General features: G+C 33.7%; 1 protein-coding gene and 2 long non-coding RNA genes across 3 annotated transcripts; all 3 read right to left on the reverse strand.

Moving 5' to 3' along the window:
• Positions 1-984: 984 nt before the first annotated feature.
• On the reverse strand, positions 985-2,414 carry LOC147532482 (uncharacterized). The gene is made up of 2 exons (XM_086649963.1): positions 1,322-2,414; positions 985-1,019 (listed from the first exon to the last, which is right to left on the reverse strand). The coding sequence occupies exons 1-2, from the start codon at positions 2,412-2,414 to the stop codon at positions 985-987; spliced, it is 1,128 nt and encodes a 375-aa protein (XP_086506089.1).
• A 4,744-nt stretch (positions 2,415-7,158) lies between these two features.
• LOC147532483 (uncharacterized) lies at positions 7,159-8,903 on the reverse strand. The gene is made up of 4 exons (XR_015228245.1): positions 8,749-8,903; positions 8,099-8,168; positions 7,807-7,890; positions 7,159-7,665 (listed from the first exon to the last, which is right to left on the reverse strand). It is a non-coding gene; the product is annotated as an uncharacterized LOC147532483 (long non-coding RNA).
• A 7,187-nt stretch (positions 8,904-16,090) lies between these two features.
• LOC147532484 (uncharacterized) lies at positions 16,091-17,496 on the reverse strand. The gene is made up of 2 exons (XR_015227820.1): positions 17,420-17,496; positions 16,091-16,354 (listed from the first exon to the last, which is right to left on the reverse strand). It is a non-coding gene; the product is annotated as an uncharacterized LOC147532484 (long non-coding RNA).
• Positions 17,497-25,801: the final 8,305 nt, after the last annotated feature.

The raw sequence follows: 25,801 nt of genomic DNA on the forward strand, positions 1-25,801 counted from the left end.
ACATTGTCCTTTATCATAAAGGGAAATTTGTCTTCAAAGAAGGTTACATTTTGGGAGTCGTAGAGTAATTTGGACTCTAGGTCGTAGATTGTGTATCCTTTCTTACCCGGAGGATAACCGACGAAAACACCTGGTTTTGCTCTAGGATCAAACTTATTTTTTATGTTGACATTGTGGCCAAAGCAGAGGCAACCAAAAATGCGGAGGTTCTTGTAATCTGGAATTGTCTCATATAAAATTTCATGAGGCGATTTATATGACAAAATGGGAGTTGGCATCTTATTAATCAAATAAGTTGTTGTTTTTAAACACTCACCCGAAAATGTGAGTAGAACATGTGCTTGAAAACGAAGAGCACGTGCCACATCAAGTAAGTGTCGGTGCTTGCGTTCAACTACCCCATTTTGTTGAGGAGTCGAGACACAACTACGATGGTGGATAATACCGTTTGAGTGAAACCAAGATTGTAAATCCTTACTAAGGAACTCGGTTCCATTATCAGAACGAAAAATTTCAATCGGACTTGAAGACATTGTAGTCTGATTGCAAGAAATAGACTTGATAGTCTTGTGATATTGTTTGGTACTGAATTTAAAAAAGAAATCTAAGTATTTCTTAGTTTCAGACTTGGATTCCATAAGAAATGTCCAAGTATATCTGGAGAAATCGTCTACAAGGGTGAGAAAATACCGTTTGTTGGTTAAAGATGGGACAGAAAAGGGTCCCCAAATATCGGCATGGATTAATTGAAAACAAAATTTACTCAATGAAGTACTTTTATTAAATGGTAACTTTTGTTGCTTTGCCATAGGGCATACAAAACATTCATGCGATTTCTCATAAGAAATAAAATTAAATTGTTCAGCTAAAAATTTAAGGCGTCCTAAACTAGGGTGCCCAAGTCGACGATGCCAAATGTCGAGCGGCTTATTGAAAGCGAGTACTGAAAAATTTCTACGAAGGATGTAGAGGCCATCAATTTCATCAGCCAGACCAATCTGCCGAGTCGTCAAGTGTTCCTGGAAAACACAATGAGTTGGAGAAAAATTGACATCCAAATGTAAAGATTTACTTATTTGGCTAACAGAAATCAAGTTAAATTTAAAACTTGGAATGTAATAAACATTATCAATTGTGAGAGTGTTTGAAAAAACTACTCTGCCAATGTGTTTCACCAAATAGGTGGTCCCATCAGGTATTTGTACATAACACGATGGGGGGGCCAAGTCGTAAGAGCTGAAGGCACTTAGGGAAAAACTAACGTGGTTAGAGGCACCACTATCTACAATCCAAGAAGAAGGGTTAGACATTAAAATTGTACCTGACATTAAAGTCGCCTTAGAACCAGGGGCAACACTGGCTTCGAGAAGTGTGATAAGTCGATCATAATGCTCTTGACTTAAGATCGGAGTTGCAGACGTGTTGTTGGTGGATGAACTGGATACAGCTAGAGTGCGGTGGGGAATGTTTTTACGTTCTGGATAGCCGTGTAGTTGGAAGCATTGTTCTTTTGTATGCCCTGGTTTGTGGCAATGATCACATAGTACACCCTTGTTGCAATTTTCAGTGGAGTGCCCGTGCATTTTGCAAGTACTACAACAAGGGCGTGGTCGTTTACCTCTTTGAGAATTCTTCGTATGTTGTTTGGCAGCAGCCGCGATCTTAGTAGTGAGAGCAGAATAGTCAAAGGGTGAACCAGCAGCAATATATTGTTGTTGCTCCTCTTGAGTAACCATATTATAAATTTTGGCCAAAGAGGGCAAGGGGTCCATAAGTAGGATCTGACTACGAATGGGTGAAAATCGTTCATGCAGTCCCATTAAAAATTCCATCGTACGGACAGAGTGATGGTACTCAATGGTTGCCTTCCCAATAACACAAGCGCATGATTGGGGAGGGAGGAGGGAATCTAACTCGTCCCAGTAAGTTTTCAGTTGGGAAAAGTAAGCAGAAATAGTCAAAGCTTCTTGACGAAGGGAAGCAATGGATTTTCGCAACTGATACATGTAAGGAGAGTTGGATTTGGCATACCTTTCTTTTAAACCTTTCCAAACTTCAAAAGCTGAAGTCGAATGCATAATGCTACTGCGGATGTCAGGGCTGACGGAGTTGAGGATCCAACTCTTAACCATTGTGTCACAGCGGATCCAAGCATGGAGATGGGTGGAATCCGTGGGTTTGGGCAAAGAGCCATCGATGAATCCTTGTTTGTTTTTAATGACAATGGCGTTGTGCATGCCATGAGCCCAAGTCGCGTAGTCATGTCCAGTGAGAGCCGGAGATTGGACAACGGAAGTACCAGTATCTGAAGGATGCACATAATATTCATCGCAAACTAGGTTAACAGTGCGTGATGTGTCAGAGGTGTTCATAGGACTCTGGGTAGTCGTGTCGAAGACATCGTTATTCGCCATTGTGGGGTTGTCAGTGGCCATGAAGGAATTGTGAAGAAAGAAAAAATAAGCTATTTGAAATTAATTTGTTTGCTTATTATATTGTTTTTTTTTTTATTTATTTATTTTTTTTTTTTTTGGTAAGGAAATAAATATTATATTAAAGGTGACGGTAATTACCGTCAGAATATAACTCAGAGACGGTTGGGAACAGTCGCAATAGGTACGTCAGGAATACTTAGAACAAAGGTTTCTGCCGCCGAAAAGAGAAAATCGACGACGAAAAAAAAACGTAGAAAACAACAAAGGGTTGGTCGGTCGTGGTTTTTAGATCATTTATAGTCTGATTTGGGAGACTAATTAGATTAGTACTAACCGATTATTGTTGATTTCTAGAGAGAGAAACAAATTTGAAACTCTCTGTAAAGTCGTTTTTTTTGGATCCCAAATAAGCACCGAAATCATGTAATTAACTCATTAATATGTGATAAACACCTATAGATTGTTAACTAGTGCGATTAGAATCGAAAAAAATGCCGGAAATTGGCCGGAGTGGTTGTTCTCGTCGGAGAAGATAAGTTCTCCTGTGATGAGGTCGGGAACCAATTTGAGATTTTGGTTCTGGGTTTGTCCGTAAGTCTATCCTGGTATTAGAAGAAACCGGGATGGTGTTGTCCAGTTTTAAAAAAAATTGGATAAGGCTATTCCGGGTTTGAAAAACAAAACCGGGACTAGGTTATTCTAGTCTGGATGGGTTAGAACTCATTCTGAGTTAGGTTTAGTTAATTCCAGAACAGGGTGAAATTGATTTTCTGGCTTAATAAAAGCCTAATAAATCAAAAAAAAATCGAAAAAAAAAAAATGAAAAAAAAATCAGATTTTTTTTTTTTAATTTGTTACTGACCTTTGAGTGGTAATGAGTGAGTATATAAAAGTCCTTTGCTTGATCGTAAGACAATCGAACCGAACAATAATGGAACTCCTTATAACTTGAGAGTAATATCCCACTAATAACCTTGCTCTGATACTATGTTAAATTGAGAGATGTAGAGAGACACAAGAGAGAAGTATGAATTCAAAGGTGAATTGTATTGACTTGAATATGAAGTATTTATAGGCTTTACATAGGTCCTATTTACATAATTAGAAGTGCAAATATCTTACATAAATATTGATAAATACAAAGTATTGGAAAGCTAAATATATGCAAGTATTGGTGATCGTTGGATCCTGACACATGATCCGTTTGATAGTCTTCAATCCTTTGAGATGATCTTCCTTCCCAATTGTGCTTTATTCAATATATTATTTCAATAGATATTGTAATAATATACAAATACAATATATGTGTATATATGATTTGTATATTATTCCAATATTCTTTATATCATATATTATAATATGATGGGAATATTATCCCAATAGTATTGGTATATTCTCCAATATAATATAATGAATATATTATTCCAATACTAGGCATGACCCGTGCCTCCGGCACGAGCTATTTCATGTCCTTTGCGCCAACATATTTTACTGCTAAATTGTTTGTTAGAGGTCTTGCTCAAGTGAACTTAACCTCTATATTGCACTTTGTGTCAACTATTGAAGATTTACCGCAATTCTTGTGACAATAATCTGATTAGCAACACGAAACAAGTATGGTCTCCAATTACCAGACAACTAACAACAACCATAATATACAAGAGAAGTAATGTATTGAACGACATTATTTGTTGATACCATTAGGATATGAAGATAAAAATAAACCCGATTGTGGGTAAGTGCAAATAACTCCAAATTCCAGAATTTGAAAAATGTGTAGGTCAGCTGCCCATATTATGTTTCTCTTTCTTGATAGAGCCATTAAGTAAACTCAAAAATAAAGGTAAGTAATGGTTGATTATGACATGCCTATACACCAAAGCAATAGCTACTAACGACAAGAAATGAAGGTATATGTATGAAATCGAATATACCACAATAAGACTTCTTCTTTCCTGGTGAGACAAACATGAAGAGGTAAATAACTAAAAATGGAGCCAGATATTAAAATCTTAGTAAAGTAATTGAATTATTATTAGGATGTTCCTCTTTAAATGTTTTCCTAAACTCTGTCTGTCACTTTGAAAAAAAAATCATAATAGATGAAAATCAACATATATAAGAAGTAAATTTTGAATCAATAACCAGAAAAAAAAAAGTTAAATAACTTACATAAAGATGAATGCTTGGCAAGTGTTTCAGAGTATGAGCAGCAACGGAAGAAGCAATTTGCTTTATTTGCTTCATAGTTCTGATAAAACCAAAAAAAATAGAACAGAAATATAAGCACAAGTAGAGAAATGAAAAAAAATCAGACAAGTACTCACTTGGTTAAACTGAAATTAAAGATAACAAATCAGACTAAAACCTATATATGATCGCAAACCGTATTAAAAGAGGTTAATTCTAAGATCAAAAGAAGGGAAAAAAATCGAATTACTTATGATTACCCTGTTAGTAGCCTTTTCAAGAGATTTGAATTACTCAAAATCAGGGTTCTCTTGGAAGAGAAGGAGCTCCTAAGCTTATCTATCATAATTGGAGAACAACCTTCAAGATATTAAACTATCAACTCAGATACTCAAAATTAACAATCAATAATTAACATAAGAAAGAAATGAAATTTAACAAATTACAAGTTTCAACTATGAAGAATCACTAAAGAATTATGACAAAGCATATGAATCATAATATCATGTAGAGATATAAATCATAATATCATGTAGACATATAAATCAGAAGATAATAAATTCTTCAAAGGAATAAAACTCAAACAAACAATGATAACAATCAAGAAATGACTAACTTGCTCAATGTGACATTCAGAATTTGCAAGACTGACCGGATTTTCCTTTCCATTTAAAGTTATTGTTTAAAGCAGCCGGAGAAGCTTACAAATTGTGAAGGAAGTGCGTCGAGTAAGGGGACTTTGACACCTCAAGCGTCACTAATGACAATGTTTTCTTTCACGGCCTAACATCAATTTTCTCATTCGATCGCTATCATCATCACCATCTAAACAAGTCCAATAAAAAAACAAAAAAAAAAACGATGGCCAATGAATTCTTCACAACTCAAACTCAAAACAAGAAACTAAACATAGCCATTGATCAACCAAATAAACATAAATAGCTGAAAATTCTTTACATGTGTAAACTAAAAAAATTAACCTAGAATTTACGTACTAAAGATTTTACTGTCCGGAAAAAACTAATTTAGACTCAGATTAAGAAATGAATATTGAAATCTAGAAACAATTCAAAAGTTTGAACAAATTTTTTACCTACAAGGATTTAGTCCGAAATCAAAGAATCATATTCTCACAAAAGAACTAATTTAGTTAATGGATGCATTACTTTTTATTCATTCCCAAAAAAAAAAACAGATTAAATAGAATCAAACTTACAACACAAATTTGAATTTCCTGGAATTGGGCTTTGACGCAAATCTATTTCGAGACATTCACAAAAATTGGAAAGTAAAGCAACTTCTATAACACATCAAGCAGTAAATTAATAAGACATCTCTAATAATGGGAGGAAGATGACATTTGTGGAGGAAGATGAAAATAACAATTCAATTAACAGTCTTAGAGAAGTTAAAACAGGTGAGAATTGATATGATTCGATCATTATAGAGTAAGATGAGAAGTTTGATAGTATTTTGATGGCAAATGAGAGGGTAGATAATAATTTCAGTAACTGATTCTTGATTTCGGAAGTTAAATGTCTTGTTTTGAATGTAAAACAGACAAAGTTTTTGTTGGAAGTGAAGGGTGGGTTAAAGATGAAGGCTTTTTACTTTAAAGAAAAGGTAAAGTTTGGGTGGGAAATGAAAGGTTTTTACGGTAAAAAGTAAAGTTTGGCTATTGTCCTAGTCACAAGATTGTCCCCGTCAGCTTGTCCTAATCAAAGGATTGTCTCAGTCAGATTGTCCTAGTCACAACCAAGTTGTTTTGTAATATAGACTAGGCATGACCCGTGCCTTCGGCACGAACAAATTCGTATGTGTCACAAAATCGTGAAAGTATTGAATAACTTACTACATTTTACGATGTCAGTTATTATTATTCTTACGTGTATGTGGCGACCATATTTATATAACTTTATATGACAAACCATTTGACTTACTTTTAAACTACTGCAATTTGAGAGTACAAAAATAGTATAAAATAATAGTATTATGAGATTGAGAAAACACCATCGCCCCATAGTTTCGATCCTTCAGTTGTGGCGGGAGGTAATCTATAAGAATTAATTTGCATGTGTAGAACATTGCGAAAACACCATATCATAATGAATAAAATAAGAGGTTGGAATAAAAAAAAAATAGAAAAATCGGCCTCAAAGAACACTAATAATTGTAGAACAAATGTCACACTTACAAATTTTCTAAGCTGCGTGATGTGATATTCATAAGTTATTCGAGAACATTTATGAAATAATTTAAGAGGAATAAATATATCTCTAGAAGAAATGTAAGTTTATTCACAATAATTGCAGTTTGTTATACACAGAAATTTTTTTTTAACAATTTAAATGTTATAAAGTGGTGGATTTGTTATTATTGACCAACTCGTAAAACAATAGGTTTTCTGTTATTACGCACTTGATAACCTCTTTCAATAGAGAAACCAAATCAAATACCTTGATAAACATTAAAATAGAAGTCGATTTATCCCAAAACTAATAGTGGTTGAGTCCGTAATAATTAACAAACTTAATCAATTTGAAAGTAGAAACTACTGTATATATAGAAGTGTCAAAATATTCAAAGAATGAGAAACATTTTCGTCCCATTTATTAAATTAATGAAAGTAAAAAAATTCAGAACAATACACTAATCACCATTACCCCATAAAAGCATCAGATTGAGTTTATTTCAATCACTCAAACGTAGAAGTTAGTCTGAATTGCTATGTTCATGAGCGGCTAAATCTTGGATCTTCTAAGAGATTTCAAATCCATGAACTTAGTATTCCGAGCTCAAAAACTCCCACTAAGAAGTTAACATCCTCCACGGTTTAGAATGTCCTCGGGATCATTTGTACCACAGATTTTGCCATTAAGGTTCCAACAATTGTGTTGTAAAATATAGGATTTATTATCGGCTTTCCATCACTACCTAAGCCTGTAATATATACTTCAAGATTATGTTATCCTACAACTCTGAGTCCACCAATGCCACAAGATATTCTGATAAATTGAATTAGTTCATGAGATGACAGTCCCTCGTAATCAATAAAGATAAAACATATTAGAACATTAGCGACAAATTGGGATAAACATGTTCAAAAAAATGTTCCAGTCAAGCATGTCATTTCTTAGGAATAAGAAAGAGGATGATGATGTTGAACATAAAAGACTATTACCTTAGTCACATAAGCACTCTTGTTCTCAAATGCACCAAAAAGAGTAGGAGACATTAGTTCTTCTGGGGAGAGCCAACCCACAAGCTGAAAATAAAGACCTATGTCAGCATCACCAATTCTAGAATTATACAGTAAAGCGACACAAGGATTTTGGTTCTTATTGTCTCTTATAAAAGAGTATGGCAGAACATTGTTTCGATGGAATATTGATTCTTATTGTCTCTTATAAGAGTGTTTCCATCTCCATTGATTAATAAATTAACAATAACCTGAAAATGTATATAAGAAAAACCTGGAGACTTGGCAGCGGGAGCAGCTCAATACCAATACCGGTTTTACTAACAAATTTACTTTGACGCGCCCTGAAAATGTTTAATTAATAAACTTAAACATCTGAATGAATTATACCAAGACAATACGATCAATATACATTTCTCTACTCCACTGGAGATTTGGTGACAAAAAAAAAAAAAAACTCGCAAAAAGAAGAACACTGAACAATAAGAATACATACATGAAGATGTAATATTTTGCAGTTTTCCGAGCACAACATAAACAAAATCTTCCATGGAGTTTTAGTACAAGTAGGATAACTTGATGATTTTTCTAGCAAACGAAAACATTGAAAATGAAGTAGAATATGTAAGGCCCCAGAGAATCATATAACCCATTTCCTGCAACAAGTTCAATTGATTGACTCAATCCAGTTTTTTAAAACAAAAATGTGTTCATTACAAACTAAAAGTCTAAAACCCCTTTTACCAACCACCAATTTCAATCACAAAATTAGTAATTTAAACCCTAAATCAATACCACTGCCCAAAAAAAGTTGATGCACAAATGAGTATGATTATAAAAGTTATAAAACAACAAATTAAGAATTTTAGAAACTTGATTTTATGATAATTTGATTACATTTTGAGAGAAATTAGAAGGTGGTACCTTGTTTTCCAAATTGCTGCCGTCTTAAATAGGGAGAGAAAATAATAGAAATGAAAAGAAGAATATGGTTCATTAGGCAAAGAAGAACATGGAACATCATGACCAAATTTTCTCCCAATAGAGAGAGAAAGGACGGTTGATTTACTACTGCATCGACAAACTTCCTCTTGTATTTAGAAGAATTCCTTTTAATGGAGAAGATAAAAAAGCTAAAGTGCAATTCAGGACTTAAAATCGTCGGTGAGGAAAGGAAGGGGCGCAAAACCGCCCATAGAGGAAGACGAAGGGTTTTAAGGAATAAGGACCATAGATTTCATTGACGGTTCCTAATTAATTTAGGGTAGATTATACGGACAAGCTGTCATTTTCCAATCTAGTTGGCAATTTTCTTCCTTTTTTGTCCTAGTCAGCTTATCCTAGTCACAACTTTTGTGTTTTGTTATATAGATATATTTGTTGCAAGATTGAGCCATATATGTTAACTTCTCATGTATGATAGTGTTAGAGAATAGAGTGTCATATGAGTCATGTTAAATAGTCCCACATTGGATGGGCTATTATTAATGTTGGTTCCTTGAGCCTATATAAAGGCTTCATATGTAATAGCTAATAGATCATCCAACTATCAATACAACTCTTCTCTCCCTCTCATATTTATTTTGTCTTACATGGTATCAAGAGCTTATAAACTCTAAAGAGTTAGATCCTTGGGTTTCCGATTAACCGGCGGCGGTAGTCCGTCAATGGCTACCGTCCGCCGGAGTATTGCCGGAATATTATCTAGTTTTCTTTTTCTATGAAATAAATTAGATTTTTTTTATTTTAGTAGTCAAGTTTCAAAGATTTTGAGTCTTCATGTAAGTCTTCAACAATGGTTTTCACCATTAAAGTTTGAAGGATTGAAGATCAATCTTTAACTCTTAGATCTATCTATCCCTACTTATTAATAGTAGGAGATGAAGATCTAAAAGAGTATAAAGCAAAACAACTTTTGTTCTTCTCTTGAATCAATGATGATTTGGCTTCCTCTATAGGCTTCCTCCATAATATATAATTATTGAGAGCACCAGGGAATAGGGCAAACCCACAATCTTAAAACAACTATATTTGTTCAACTTTCATGGTGGCCTTCCTTTCAAACCCACAATCTTAAAAATCAATCTCTGCCCATGACCATGAACATCTTCTTCTTGGTAGTTGTTTTCCCAAATGTTGTTCTTCTTCTTAAAACTCAAAATAAAAAAAGAAAAAAAAAAAAAAACAATGTTCAAACTCATGTTGGCTTCTTTCTCTTTCATTCTCTACTTTAAAATTTCTAAACCCTTTTTCCCTCTAAAACCCCCATTCTAAAGTTCTTATCCATGTTCAATCCATTAAAATCAAGTTCTAAGAAAAGATTGTATTCATTTCTCCTTAGTCTCATCTATTTCTTAACTTTTCATTTATCTCATCTTTTCTTATAATCTCTCTTGTCTCTCTTTTTATCAATCTAAACATCACACTTGCTTTCCTTAACCTAACTCATCTCTTTCTTCATAATGAACTACTCTTTTAATGTTCAAATTTCTTCTTAACTTGTTTTGTTTTACAATCAAACTTCATAGATTCGAAGTTCGAAAATCCATAGATTCGAAACTCTACAATCGTTAGATCAAGAGATGTTGTGGAGGAATGAAGAACTTGTGTTCATTTTTACTCAAAAACCGGTTTGAAATATACTTGCAAGAAAACCGGTTTGAAATTGTCGGATTGATTAGAACATGAAGCCATGATTTTATTGAGTTTTTAGATAGAGAAAGTGAGGGTAGAAGAAGGCTCTCCTTGAATCAGGAAAAACAAAAGAATGGGGGAGGAGATTTAGGGTTTCAACTTCTAATTACGTGGGTGCCTATATAATCTCGGTTGACTAAGTTTCACATTGTTTGGCTTCTTCCCCGGTGTGCTCTCAAGAATTATGCTAGAACTTTTTGGTGCTTTCAAAAAAAAAAAAAAAAAGACCTTAAGTATTGTGGTGCCTATATGTGTCTTGTTGTGTGGTTATGTCTTCAAGTGTGCATCTAAAATCCATTTTCATACTTTACTTTTCTCACATATCTTTCTTCTTCGAGCCCAAGTGGGTCAACCATTCAATTTTTATTTTTGTTCTCCATTTCTCATGCCCAAGTGGGCTAAGCTATTTAGCTTTTCTTTTCTCTATCAAATCCAAATGGGCCAAGCTTTTAAGCTTCTCTCTTTCAACTCTTTTCTCTTTCAAGCCCAAGTGGGCCAATCTATTATGTTTTTTTCTTTTCTCTTTTAAGCCCAAGTAGGCTAAGCTTTTCTCTCTTTTCATCTTTCTTTCTCATTCTCAAGTGGGCCTAGCTATCATGCTTCTTCTTTCTTGTTTAAAGCCCAAGTGGGCCAAAACTACAACTAATCTACATCTTATTTACCTCAAGCACACACATTAAAGCAACACCAACATTAGTAGTAAGAATTTGAAGCATCATCAAGGGAAATCTATTCAAACTCATGGTCTTCCACACTTGCAAGTCCCATAAGTTTGAGGGGGAGTATATTATGGAGGAAGCCTATAGAGGAAGCCAAATCATCATTGATTCAAGAGAAGAACAAAAGTTGTTTTGCCTTTTTTTTTTTATTAAATGTTAATGTAATGAGTGAAGTTTTATTGTATCAAACCATTGCACTTATCAATCTTGATAAGTACATTGGTTTGAGGGGGAGTGTTAGAGAATAGAGTGTCATATGAGTCATGTTAAATAGTCCCACATTGGATGGGCTATTATTAATGTTGGTTCCTTGAGCCTATATAAAGGCTTCATATGTAATAGCTAATAGATCATCCAACTATCAATACAACTCTTCTCTCCCTCTCATATTTATTTTGTCTTACAGATAGTTCTAAGTTCAGATGCTTAAACCTATATTATTCTGCACCGTTAATTAGGGCCTCCCAAGTTGACATCCTGAGGATCAAGTTACCATAGTTGAGCAAGAATCTCCTTTCCTCTTTCTCCTTGAACAGCTTGGCTGACTAAAATATATCGATTAATCAACCACAAACTAGGCATATATCTCATCGTATGATGGCATACCACACTAACATTTTTTCATGAAAAGCCAAAGTAGCATCTCAACCTTATATATTCTAAATTATTTTAAAGAATAAAATCTAATAAGGTACTGTTTTTTTTAATCCACACTAAAATGAAATGACTTTACAAATTTACCCCAATTTAAAAGAGCTAGTTTTGGTAAAACATGATAAAAAAGGAGAGTTATTTTGCGAAAGGTGCAAATATAAACTACCAGGTGATGAGTTTGGGTCATGAATATGTTCTTTTTGTTAGTTTGGGGCAAGAATTGACTTTGACTAACTTTATCATTCAAACAGTTACGTCGTCTAAAAATCCTTAACGTTTGTTGACTCTTGGATATTTAAGAACGTGTACACTAATTTTTTAAATTCAAATGCTCCTAACACAAGTTTTGCAATTTTTGAGAAGTATTCAAATTAAAAACAAAATAACCTATTTACATCCATTGACCATATTCACATAAACCTCCACACTCACAAAATTCATAAACCTTGTGTACAAACCTATATATCACAAAAAGTGTGACCATAAAATTTAATTCTATGCATTCATCTGTTCATTCACACAAAAATTAATCTAAAAATTAATAAATCAATAAATATTCAGTTGTTCATAAATATTAAATTATCTTAATAGTAAAAAATAATCTCTATCAATATTCTAAATAGCTTAGTGTTGTAAAAAAAGAATGTTAAATTAATGACGATGAGTTGGAGAATAACATTTTGTATCGGGATAATTCAAGTTTTGTGTGAAAAATCTTAGATGAACCATACCAATGTCTCTCTATCTTTCCATTGTTCCAACAAAATAAGGAAGGATGCCCTTATTGGTAACCCGCATGGAGAGTTTTAAGATTTCAAGTGAAACTCTTCTCCTTTGCCGCAACAATTAGGAGAGAGAAACTGAGAGATTCATGGAGTAACATCGAGAATTTTAGTGTTTCACATGAGACCCTTTTTCCTTCGTCTAAGACAGAGGAGGATTCCGACGAAGGAAATTCTCTCTTCGCCGAAATAGTGAGAAAAAAATGGTGGCAGTCCGCAGTGAAAAATTATTATCTACCCTCTCAATTTTTTCCATACAAAATCACAGTAAAACAATTCTCAAAAAAATGTTATTTTATATGATTGACTGATCATCTTAGTGAAAAGAACAATATAAGAAAATTTCATTTTATTGATCTTTAAATTAATTTTTGTCTCCTCAAATAGTTTCTTTCCACTCAAATGTATCACGGTTGAACGGTTGGTGACACTTTTAAATTAATTTTTGTCTTTCATGAGTTAACAATGTTTAAAACCGCCGCAAGCCGAAAAAGGGTATATTTCGAAGAGAAATAATCCAATACTAAAATTATTAGTGAAAAAAATGATTTCTATAAAAGATATTTTAAATAAAAATGATTAAAAATTAATCTGCTTGACAGACAAATAAACAAAATTTACTATTTTCAAATGATTGTAAGAAAATCAATTAATTAAATTGATTATCAAAAATTGAGGCGGTGAGGCGGTGGGATTAAGATTTTCAATGCGCTATATAAATTGCAACCCTAGGATATCTTTGTAACTTGTACTTCATTCATAGTAGAAATTATTGCGCCATTATTCGCCGTTGTGTAGGTCTAATAAACCGAGCCACGTAAATTTTTTATATTCTATGTAATTATTTACTTTAGAGGTTTTGACTGATAAATGAAAGGAAAGATTTGATGTAGCCTAAAATAAAAGAGAAGAGGCTTAAGTGCCATAATGAAACCGCGGGTGTCAGGATCATGCGAAATTAAAACAATTGATGCAAAAAGACGCTCCGGTGAAGAACCAAGACTGTGCCAAGGTCGGACCACTTTCAGAAATTTCCATCTACCAGGCCTTCAAAAAAGACCTTTTATAGTAAACTCTTATTTTGTTGACATAATATTTTTTGAAATTTGTCGCCATTGGAGAAAATTTGGAGAGAGAGAGGAGAGCTTGAAAATGATGAAAAACCCTAAAATCTTTTAAGTTTTTGGAGATAGAAAATATATTTTAATTGGTAAGGATATTTTAGGAAGGAAAATAGAGAAAATGACCTGATTAGTAGTTTCTCATATTATTTTAAACTTGACCAATTAATACTCATAATATTTTGATAACTTATACTTAATAAGAAAAGATCTAGGTATTTTTAGTTATTATGATAATATTCTGCACCTTCGTTTCTATAGTAGTTTTTAATTTAAGTCGTTTAAGATTAAGAAACCCTACACTATATATAAGGGTTCATCTACAAGTTTGATAATTCAGTTCATTAATAATCAGGGGCGTGGAAGAGGGGGTGCCATAGGTGCGACGGACAAGAAAAATTGAAGAAATTGGGGCCCCTCGAATAACTTATTTGGTATAAATATTTGAAGGACTATAACATAATCCTAACTTACATATAGCTCATTTGGTAACCTCCTTGTTTTACAACAAGAGGCCAAGAGTTCAAATCTCACTACTTTCAGTTTTTTTTTCTAAATATCAATTACAAATATTGGCAAGTTATTTTGTCCTAAATATCTTTTTAAAATTGTCTTAAATACTTTGAAGCATCAAACATAGTCATTGTTATATTCATTTACATTCATGTAAAATTTATCAAAAATGGATTTAGTAACCAAAGTTAATTATTTTTGTTAACTATAATATTTATAAGAAATTATTTTCGTCTTATATTATCGAAGGGCTCCGAATAGAACTTCGCACCGAACCCTGATTTTCTCAGCCTCGCCACTGTCACTCTCCCATAAGAGGATTCAATGCGTTTGATTATATGCAATCTACTATTTGATTATGTGAGGTGAATTTGATAAATTAGAGGTTGGAGATGAACTTCCTTATTTATGACGGTAACAACAAATGTATGTATAGAAAGACTAACTAATTTGAATAAGTACAATTTCAACAAAAAAAAAAAATTTGAATAAGTACTTTGTGAAATTTAAAGTACTTATTATAAAAATAAACTAAAAAACAAGTACCCTCATGTCGTTAGTAATTTTATAAGCATATAAGTTTCTTAAAATATTTTAATGTAAGATAAGGCAATTGTTATAAATTATGATAGAAAATGTTTAAAAAGGTTTACTTATTTTTTATTTTTTATTTTTTGACCAAGTGAACTCAAATTTCATTCATAAGTGATACCATCACAATGTTACAAGGATGATAATTTATTCATTGCAAATTACATGAGAGTTACATACCTTCAAATGTAAAGTGTCTCATGAAGGGAGAGAAAGACCCTAAAGGTCAACAAAAAGATCCTATAGATCGAGAATTAAAGACCCTAAAGGTCAACAAAAAGACCCTATAGATCGAGAATAAAAGACCCTAAAGGTCGACAAAATATAACTAAGACTGAAAGTGCCCCAGCCGAGAGAGTCGCCGCCGGCATTACCAAGAAGACGCCGCCACCACTGAGGAACTGCCAATTTTATTGTATTAAATATATAGAAATACTAAATGACCTCTCTCTTCTACCTTTCTCCTCACCACCACCACCACCGGAACACACCACCATCGGTAAACACCACATACCACACCACCACAAAACCCACCATCACCACCATAACCCACAACCCTCTTCTCCACCACAACACCACCACCATCACTACACACCCATCACTAAACACCACCACAAAACCCACCATCACCATCATTATCCACCACCCTCTTCTCCACCACCACACCACCACCATCACTAAACACTACCACAAAAACCTGGCCACCACCACACCACCACCAGATCTTGCCATAAAATCCAATCGCACCACCAGGTCTAATGGTTCAGGACATCTCTCTTTCAAGGAGGCAGCGGAGATTCGACTTCCCCTGGGAGTAGGATATTACGAAAGGAGGTTGATCGTGGATTATCCACAAGTCTAAAAAAGATTCTTCCTGGGTTGATGTCCGAGTGGTTGATGATAACGGACTGTAAATTCGTTGGCAATATGTCTACGCTGGTTCAAATCCAGCTCGGCCCTATAATTTCATTCGCTGATCCATCATGAGATAATATAACAAATTTGGCCTCCAGAAACTGTGACGCCCCGTGTCCCAAAATAGACCCGACAACGCCCCGGCAACTCACAGACGAGACAAAAATCCGACAGAGTCTCCTCTGTAAATCGAACCGGTCGCACCTGTAAACCTGTCATGCAAACCATACATTCGCATACACAAAGAGATAAATTATCGAGCGGAAGCTAAACAAACTCAACTCAGTTTCGGATCGAAACCCGAACCACAAAAATATAAAAGCCTCATAAACAACGATACAATCTATAAACAACTCTAAGTGTTACGTATATACATATTAGAGTTTGGTTTCTGCAATAAATACATAACTTTAAAATAACGAGAAGCCAATAAACGAAAACCAAAGAAAACGATGTAACACCTCTAGCCTCGTTAGACAAGATCACCGACTGGAATACAACTCCGCCTCGAGGCTAAAACCAAGCACCTGCACACTAACAACTGGCAGGGGGTCAGAATACTCACCGACATGAATTATTCTGGTAGAAGACCAATCCAAAATCCATCACATTTTCAAAGGTTCATTTAATAAGTTGTAAACATCATGACAAAACGAGTTATCAAACCAGTTACTGTATATACTATATACAAAACGTTTTCCTTAATCTAGCAAGCAATAGCAGTGATTAGCTGCCCACCCATGGTGCGCTCCCAATAAGAGGAGAGTTCCTCAGGAGATCCTAGAGTGCGTTAGATAGTACCAGCCCATTTATGGCACTAGCTAATGCACTACGTCTCCTCGAGAAAGAAACTTACCCCTAGCCGGTAAGCCTCTCTCCCACTAAGGGACTCCGCAATCATTGAAGAGTTTACCTCATGATACATATATACCTTAAGTATCTAAATACGTTTTTGATCACCGAGTTCGAATAAGAGAGCCGTCCCCCAATTACCATGGAAGGACCTGAACCTCATTCTCTTCGGTACCCTGTCATGCATCTAATGCGATCTTTTAAAATCAGTTTCATTCATTTATCAAAACCAATCTTCATATTCGATTCATTATCTTATCAAACACGGAAGTGGAACAACCAAGAGTCATATCGCCACAAAGCAGAGGGATTCCCAATCAATGTCACCTCCCAGTCGAGCGGTCAGGGTGTACGGCCCTGAGCCTCGAGCTGGAGGCACGAGCACCAATGGCCAGCAAGTGAAGCACTCTACTCCCACAGGTCTCATGACTAGTGTCGCCCACCTCACCGGTCTCACACGGATCACAACCGTGTCCGCATGTCATCCTACCCTCAATGGCTACATGCCCGTAGGTTGACATAATCCGCAGTCGGGTACATACAAGAAAATCCCCAGTAGTTCACAATCATCGTAAAATCAGTTCGAAAACATTTCTCATATCGCATCAAAACATTTCAAGCATATTTCAGTTCATCACATAAATCGAGTTTCATGCTACCTGAACTCTAGTTATAATGGCGCATATATAACTATAGAATCTAGCATATTCATTATCTATAAAACCATGCTGGATAAAGGATTCAGAACCCCTACCTCAGTCCTTGCATCACCAAAGACCTCCCGCCTACCAGACGACCTAATTCCTCCTCATTCGCATATTCTGGAATAAGGAAGAATAACCAAAAAATCGGATAGAATCACTAGGTTCTAAACGAAGAACCTTCGTACAATAAAGACAATATCAAAGAGAAAACGATGAAAACTTAAAACACGAAAACAATCAATAACGCTGGAAGACTTCGAATAATCAATTTGATCTCTAACTTTCATAGCCATGTCCACTGAATACTTGAAATGCATACCAACCGACCAACCGACTTCCCATAAATTATATTTTTCATGTTAGAATCTTCATAAGCTGACAAATCATATAATGAACATTATAATATAAATCTATAACCGAAATTGTCCATTTATATGAAATACGACAAAATTTGGGTAACCATCTCTATTCCAATTCATTCCCAAAACTAGTCCAAATCTGAAATTTGAGTCGTAAAATAATTCGGCAGCACCTCGTCTATATATGGTCACCCCAAAATGGTCCATAACATTCTAAACATGATCCTGAACATAAATCATTATAAGAAATCGAATAATAATTGTCTAAATAGCTCTAAATTTCGATCCCAAATGAAATTAGTACAACTATACAGTTATCGAAATAACCATCAAATTTGGACGAAATTGAAAATTCTGAACGGATAGATACGTAGAACAAGTCGAATAGAATTACCTGGAAGAAGTTTCAGTGAATTTCGACAAAATATCGTGAAGAAATCGGCGAAAGAAAATCATTAAGTTTATAACTTTAAAACCCCATTTCGTTTCTCAGCTTCTGTGTTTGAGAATGAGTTGTGTTTTGAAGATGAATTATGAAATAAAGAAAATAGGTATTAAGGGGGTTGGTAGGTTAAACAACGTGGAGTTGCATGCAGCTAGTGACGTGGTGCACTTAAAATGAATTTAAAATTTTCAAACACTTTTGGTTAAAGAATGAATAAAATATTATTAAAAGGCAACATTTGATAAACCCATTTCCAATTTAATTTTTTTATTTATTTATTTTTGTTTTTGATGAAATCCAATTCAAACTTATTGACCAATCAAATTAAGAACCCAATGATCACCACCCACCATTACCAAGCATATCTATCCGCTTTTAAAATCTGCCATATTTACAGTTTGGTCCTGGTTTTGGCCTGTTCGTAAAATACCTCCTAAATTGTCCTTTTTGCTGATTTGGTCTCTCTTTTGACTTGACCCAATTGTCGAATAGTCCTTAAACTAACTTTAAAAACATGGGATGTTACAAAAACACCCGATTCTTTTCTTTTATATCCTTATTTATTTGATTTCTTCTCACATATTTTAATCTATCTAATAATCTAGTCTCTAAATAGAAGGAAGGGGTAAAGTAAAGAAAAAAATATATTTTTTCATTAACCATTGAAAGATTTATTATCAATCGATTTGATATGACACCAGAATTACTAGAGTCGTCGTCATTAATACGCCACCACAACCAGATCTTGCCATTATCAAATCGCACCACCACGAACAGATTAACAGTAAAAGAGAGAGAGAGATAGAGGGGGAAAGAGATGAAACCTTCGCCGGATCGGGCGAGAGTTTGTTAGACTGAGACGGAGAGAGATAGAGTGTGACTGAGAACGAGAGAAGAGAGAATGGGAAGGATTAGAGAGAGAGAGAGAGAGAGAGAGTGAAGATCAAAAGAGAGGCGGCGCCACCACCACCAAAGTATCGCTCCGCCACAGAGAAGGGGATACTATCTTAGACCTTAACGAGAATCAATCCCATCCCTTTTGCCTCCTATTACCTTTAACCACCACTGCCATCTATGTCTCTTCCTTTATCTCCTAATGTTTTTCTCTTTCCTGTTTTCTTCTTCCCATCCTTATCTCTTTCGATCTCTCCTATTAATTTCTTTATTTCTCTCTATCTCTTCTGCTCAACTAAAATATTCAATGATCTCAAATCATCTTCAAATGTAAAATTTATCTAGATTAAATGTTCAATCTTGAAATGAAAGTGATAGAAGGAGATGAATGTTTAGGGTTCTTGAAACTTGTCTTAAGGGTTCTTTATACGGGAAATTGTCTTATTGAGTTGTCTATGTGATGGCATATAAAAGTATTAAAAAAAGATGATTTCAGAGTCTTTAAGTGAAATAATACGATTAGATACAAAGAGAAGATTAAAAATATATAATATATTTAGTTTTATTAACTTCTATAATTTTATAATTTAAATTTAATATATAATATATGAAATAAAATAAATATATTATATGAAAAAACAAATATACTATTTATGTTAGCTATCAATTACATACTATTTAATTATATTATTATTAATCATAACATATTTATAAACTTGAATACTAATTAACAAAATTACTTTTTAATTAATATGCAAGAGTGATGTGATATAAATGTCTATTTATAAAATTTATCAAGGATTATCCAAATATAATATTATTTTATTATTTTTTATATTAATTAATAATCTTTAATAATTGAGACATCCTACCTCATTCTTTTATTAATTTTGGTATTAGTTAATAATATTTATTAATTAGGACATCCTACCTCATTCATTATCGAGGATAACAAAAGAAATACACTAAATAAATAAAGAAATGACCTCGTGTAGAAGGTCCTTTATGCGATCACTAATCAACTGAGACTCATCTCTCAAAGTAACCACTGAACCTTGCTTAACAAATATGAAAAAATTCTTCCCCTTAATCCACATGAAACCACCAACACCTAATACATCAATTACGGCCGTGCAAACCAAATAACATTAAGGTTAAGATATTATAAAGACAATGAGAAATCGTGAAAAGTAATATTTGATGTTGTTTATAAATCAGAGTCTTTATATTGACGTTTTATCTTTTTTATTATTTTTCTGTTGACATCTTTTTTTTACTAGAGAAATGTTCATTACTATTAAGACGCAAATCTTGACAAGCTCATTTGGAATAAACGCAAATTACTATTCAAGTATTTATATTGACGTTTATTTTTTATTAATTTAAAATTTACTTACTTGCTATTTTTATTTATTTAATTTTTAAATTAATAATTTAAATTTAATATATAATGTACAAAATAAAAAACAACTATATTATATTAAGAAAACGAATATATAATTTATTTTAATTTATAGCGATTAATGTTATGAATTAAATATAGTGTCTATTTGTTAAAATGCTGATTAATAATATTATTTTCTAAAACTTACTATCTTATTTATTAGATTTTAAATAATAACAAATTAAATATATAACGTATCAAATAAATAAATAAAACAAATGTACTATATCAATAAATATATTTCTATTAATTAAAAGCAATTAATATTATTAACTATGTCCATTAATTAAAAGACTAGTTAATAATATTATTTATTTATTCTAACGTATTCTTAATATGAATGTTAATGAATAAAGTTATTTATAATAAAAGTGTGGTGGGATATAAATGATTTAATATAAAATATATCAAAGATCGAAGTATGATATACTTTACTTAGTTAATTATATAACATTACTTACTAATTTGAATGTTAATTGATAATATTAATTATTAGTTATGATATAAAATAATAATATTATTTATTACTTAAGTTATAAGTGTGACATAAATGTCAGTTTGTAAGACATATCAAGTGTCCAAATATGAATTATATAGAAAAAGGACCACAAACACATTTTTATCAAAATCGCAGTTATCTAGAAATGTGAATAGTGAGTCAATTCTTTTTTAGTTTGAGTCAATTTGGAGACACACTATTTACTAATCTTCAAATTATAGAGAAATCATTAGAAGGGATAATATCTAAATATAGAGAAGTGAGGAACGTTTGGAGATGCTCTTAGTTTTTCGGAAGAGAAGGGATCTTAATGGCATTGGTACTGATGAACGTTATCACTTCATCATATTTTTCGCCACCTCGCATAGTAAACGTGGCAAACTATTAAGTTCCCTAAATACAATTATAGGGCCATGCTTTAAGACGGGTGGGAAAATAATTTGTGGGTCCGCACCTGCCCGTAGGCACCCAATCAAGAGTCCACTGGGCAACCACGACCCAATAGGGTAGATCTCGCCTTTCTGCTTGGCGTTAGTGGGCGGATTCGAGTAAAACTTCTACCCGACTCCTTTACCCTTCAGATGAGTATTAGATCTTAACTGTTCATCAAATGGCCATTGTTTACCTCTTTTGATTCTTTCATAGGTTTTCTACAAATGTGAAAGAAACTCTTCGAGCCTCTCCTACTGGCATCTCTTAGTCTCACTCTAATATCTTTGGTTAAACTCTAATATCTTTGTAGGTATGTTTCTACAAAAGTTGTAATCTTTCGCAACTAACTTTTTTTTTTATTGTTTTTGTATTTCGACGGATTGCTCGCCCCACTTTTTTCTCTAACTAATATTATATATCTTTGCCGACAACTTGTTATCATAGTCACTTGCTAGTGATCGTGATGTATTTAATTGTGAATGTGAATGATAATGAGAAAGTTTAGCAAATTTGGTATTCTTGTTTGCTCAACTAATGTCGATTCATAGGGGCGTGGAAGAAGGAGTGCTATAGGTGCGACGCAGGGTCGAGCCTGAGACCAAAGCAGGCGAAACCTAGCTTCGGACCTTGGGGCCCCATTTGTAAGGTCAAGTGGAACGAGTTCGAGAACCTTGAAACCTTATTTTTATAGTTTTTTTATCTATTATGTATCATTGGAAAACAATTTCCAATTACAAATGTTCACTCAATATTGATCTTTTTTCCCCAAGCTTGTAAGATTCGAATACTAATCTCATACTCAAACCAAATGAACTACAACTACTCTCATAAACAAATGACAAATTTTATAGAACTTAATTGTATCTAGCACCATATCTAGTAAAATGATGGCATGAAATCATAAAACTACTTTGTTTCTTGAAAATGTTGGATAATAATCATAGTCTTCCTATGTTTTTTTTTTTTATGAAGGATAGTCTTCGTATGTTAGGTTGGTATAACAATATTCTCACTAGTGTATAAATTTTCTTTTCTATCTTTTTTTTTGATGGACAAAGTTTTCTTTTCTATCTATTCAAAAATTAAGTCATCAAATCAATTTATAGATTAGATCCATGATCAAGAAGCTACATCTTTCGTCAAACACTTCTTTTAGATGCGTCTAATCAATTTATTTATTTGTATAGAATAATAATCTTAGACAGGTCATATTTAAAATATTAGTATAAAGAACAAATAATATTTTATTTTTAATATGTTGTTCGGTCACTTAACCACAAAGACAAGAAGTATCAACAAAAAAAAAATACAAAAAACAAGAAAAAATCATAAGAGACCACTACATTTTCAGAAGAAATTCTATCCACTTCGAAAAATATATTATTTCCATTAAGTTCCAAAATAATTAGGGATGAGAAACGGTTGAAGTTCGTATAAATATGATGGAAGTTAAACCGCATAGGGGCCACATCCTAACAATTCGCTTTTGGGCCACCAAAGTGTCAGGACCGGCCCTGGGCTGCGACGGCACCAGACCCCCCTCAAACGACAAGAAAAACCGAAGAACTTGGGGGCCCTCGAATAACTTATCTTGGTATAAACATTTGAAGGACTAAACCATTATCAATATTTAGTTGTAGCTCATTTGGTGACCTCCTTATTTTACAAAGAAGAGGTCAAGAGTTCAAATCTCAATACTTTCATTTTTTTGTCCTTTCTAAATATCAATTACAAATGGGTTATTTCTCAAATAGCCCCCAACTTTGTGACCAGCTTCCTGCCTAACCCCTATTTTAGTAATAATTTCCGTATGGCCCCCTTTTTTCGTTATCTTTAACTTTCCGTTACTCTCTCCTCCATCTCATTTTCTCTCTCTGCCAAGTCACCTATCACGCCACATCATCATCTTCTCCGGCATAAGTCGCCGGCCGACCAAATTTCCGGCCGGCGACCTTCAATTTTTATTTTTTTTATTCTCTCTCTTCTCTCTAAAAAAAAATTTATTTTTATTTCCTTTCACTTTTCTCTCTAAAGTCCGGCGAAGGGGGTTTCCCTTCGCCGGAGGTCTGTCGTGATGAACAGATCAAGTCTGTTGAACAGACCTGGTCTGTTCATGACGAAGAGACCTTCAATGGTTTGTTCAACAGACCTCCGGCGAAGGGAAACCCCCTTCGCCGGAGTTTAGAGAGAGAGAGAGAGAGGTGAAAGGAAATAAAAAAAATTTAGAGAGAGATAGAGAATAAAAAAAAAATTGAAGGTGGCCGACCGGAAATTTTGCCGGCCGGCGAGTTATGCCGGAGAAGATGATGATGTGGCGTGATAGGTGACTTGGCAAAGAGAGAAAATGAGATGGAGGAGAGAGTAACGGAAAGTTAAAGATTACGGAAAAAGGGATCCATACGGGAATTATTGCTAAAGTAGGGGGTCAGGCAGGAAGCTGGTCACAAAGTTTGGGGCCATTTGAGAAATAACCCATTACAAATACTATATATGCTTTTGGGCTAATGATTCAAAGGCTAATGATTCAAAGGAAGTTTAATAACTATTGTTTTCCTCCTCTTTTTTCAAAAATGACTCTTGAACATTTGTATAGAATTAAAATTAATGTGTTTTCTCTTGAAAAAAAATAATTGATTGACAAGTTATTTTGTCAATATTTTTTTTAAATCATCTTAAATACTTTGAAGCATCAAACATAGTCAATTGTTATACTGATTCACATTCATCTAAAATATATCAAAAATAGATTTAGTAACCAAAGTTAATTTTTTGTTTGTTAACTATGATATGTATAAGAAATTATTTTTGTCTTATATTATTGAAGGGCCTCGAATAGAACTTTGCACCAGGCTCCGTTTTTCTCAGCCACGCCACTGTTAATAATATTTCAGCAATATCTCTATTTTAGGAATTTATCAATTATGGAGTTCTAAATTTTTTTCTTGTGTTTTTCATTGTAGCAACTCTTAAACATTCAACCAGCAACATGTACAACAAATACAACAATTCGACAGTTATAAATAATTTCAGGGGAATATTCGAATATAAAAATATCATCATTCACAGTTTCACACTAAGAAATAGCAAAATAATTTTTAGCTTACTAAGATCGCGACATAATAACTCTTAGTAGGGCACACCTACTATTCGGTTTGATAAAACCAGTAGACCTTTGTTTGTTCGTAGGTAAGCAACCCCTAAACAACAGTTGATAGTACTTTTCATTCTTCATGATCATCGTTTATTGGGTTAGTTTATGATCTCAATATGTATTGAGTAATAAATCCCAAACAGTGATGTCTGTATAATTCATCTGGACTAAAGAAAGCTTTTATAAAAGTATCATCACGTGTAGCAGAATCATATACTTCTGTCGTCCTGAGATGCACCCTATCACCTTAAGATGCAGCTCTTCCTCTCAAATTAATTCAATATCAATTCGGAATCATTTTCATCTTTGTTTTGATCAGTTTATAAAAGTGAAATTTAATATGGGAGATGCTAGAGTGCCCAAATTTTTGGGCATTTTAATGCCCAGCTAATGTGGAATCACTAAAAGACAAGAGTTTTTCAAAGTTTGACTACGGTGGGGACCGCTTTTGTTTCTAAATGAGGAAATATGTCACCCTCTAAGTACCAATTTCTAAGTCACTCTATCATTTCCCATTTAATATAATAACAACACACCACTATTATGTTTGACTAGATACCAAAATGGAATCCAATATGTCTTTTTAAACTAGGATGTCATGGGTCTTTCTCCTAGCGTTAAAGTAGATAAAAATCCCTTATAGCCTCTTGTATAGCAACCTGCAATGGAAATCCTAAAATAGAAGCAGCAAAAATTAATAGACATTATGTCATTATCTACTTCTATATATGTTGTAGCTTCCCTGGATTATAGATGAGACCTCTCATCTCACCATTTGCGCATAATCATGGAGCTTACAACAATTTGACTGGGGGCCTTTAGCCGCACCGATTATTTGACAGTGTGAAGTAGTTCAAATAATGAATGTAGCATAGTTGGTTAACACCTAATGCAACAAGCAACAGGTCACAGGATCAATTCTCTCCCTTTATTTTGTTTATTTTCTCAAAATTCACTATCATCTCGAAGTATGAAAGAAATTTATGTTTTAACCTTATCGGAAAAAGCCCCAAAACTTTTTTCGCACGAGACCTCCAATTTTTAGCCACGCCACTAAAAAATTATGTATATGTTAGGGACTAGTGAAGCAAATGAAATACGTGAATAACATGACTCAGTGACGGATAAAAAAAGGCCAGGGCTTCGGGGAATAAAGAAAAATCTCAGGGGAATAAAGACTTTGTCAATTAAGGTTGACTTAGGTGGCA

The sequence above is a fragment of the Eschscholzia californica genome, unplaced genomic scaffold, assembly GCF_041429995.1.
Source record: "Eschscholzia californica isolate CP2 unplaced genomic scaffold, dmEscCali1.0.p SCAF_6, whole genome shotgun sequence".
Classification (NCBI taxonomy): Eukaryota; Viridiplantae; Streptophyta; class Magnoliopsida; order Ranunculales; family Papaveraceae; genus Eschscholzia; species Eschscholzia californica.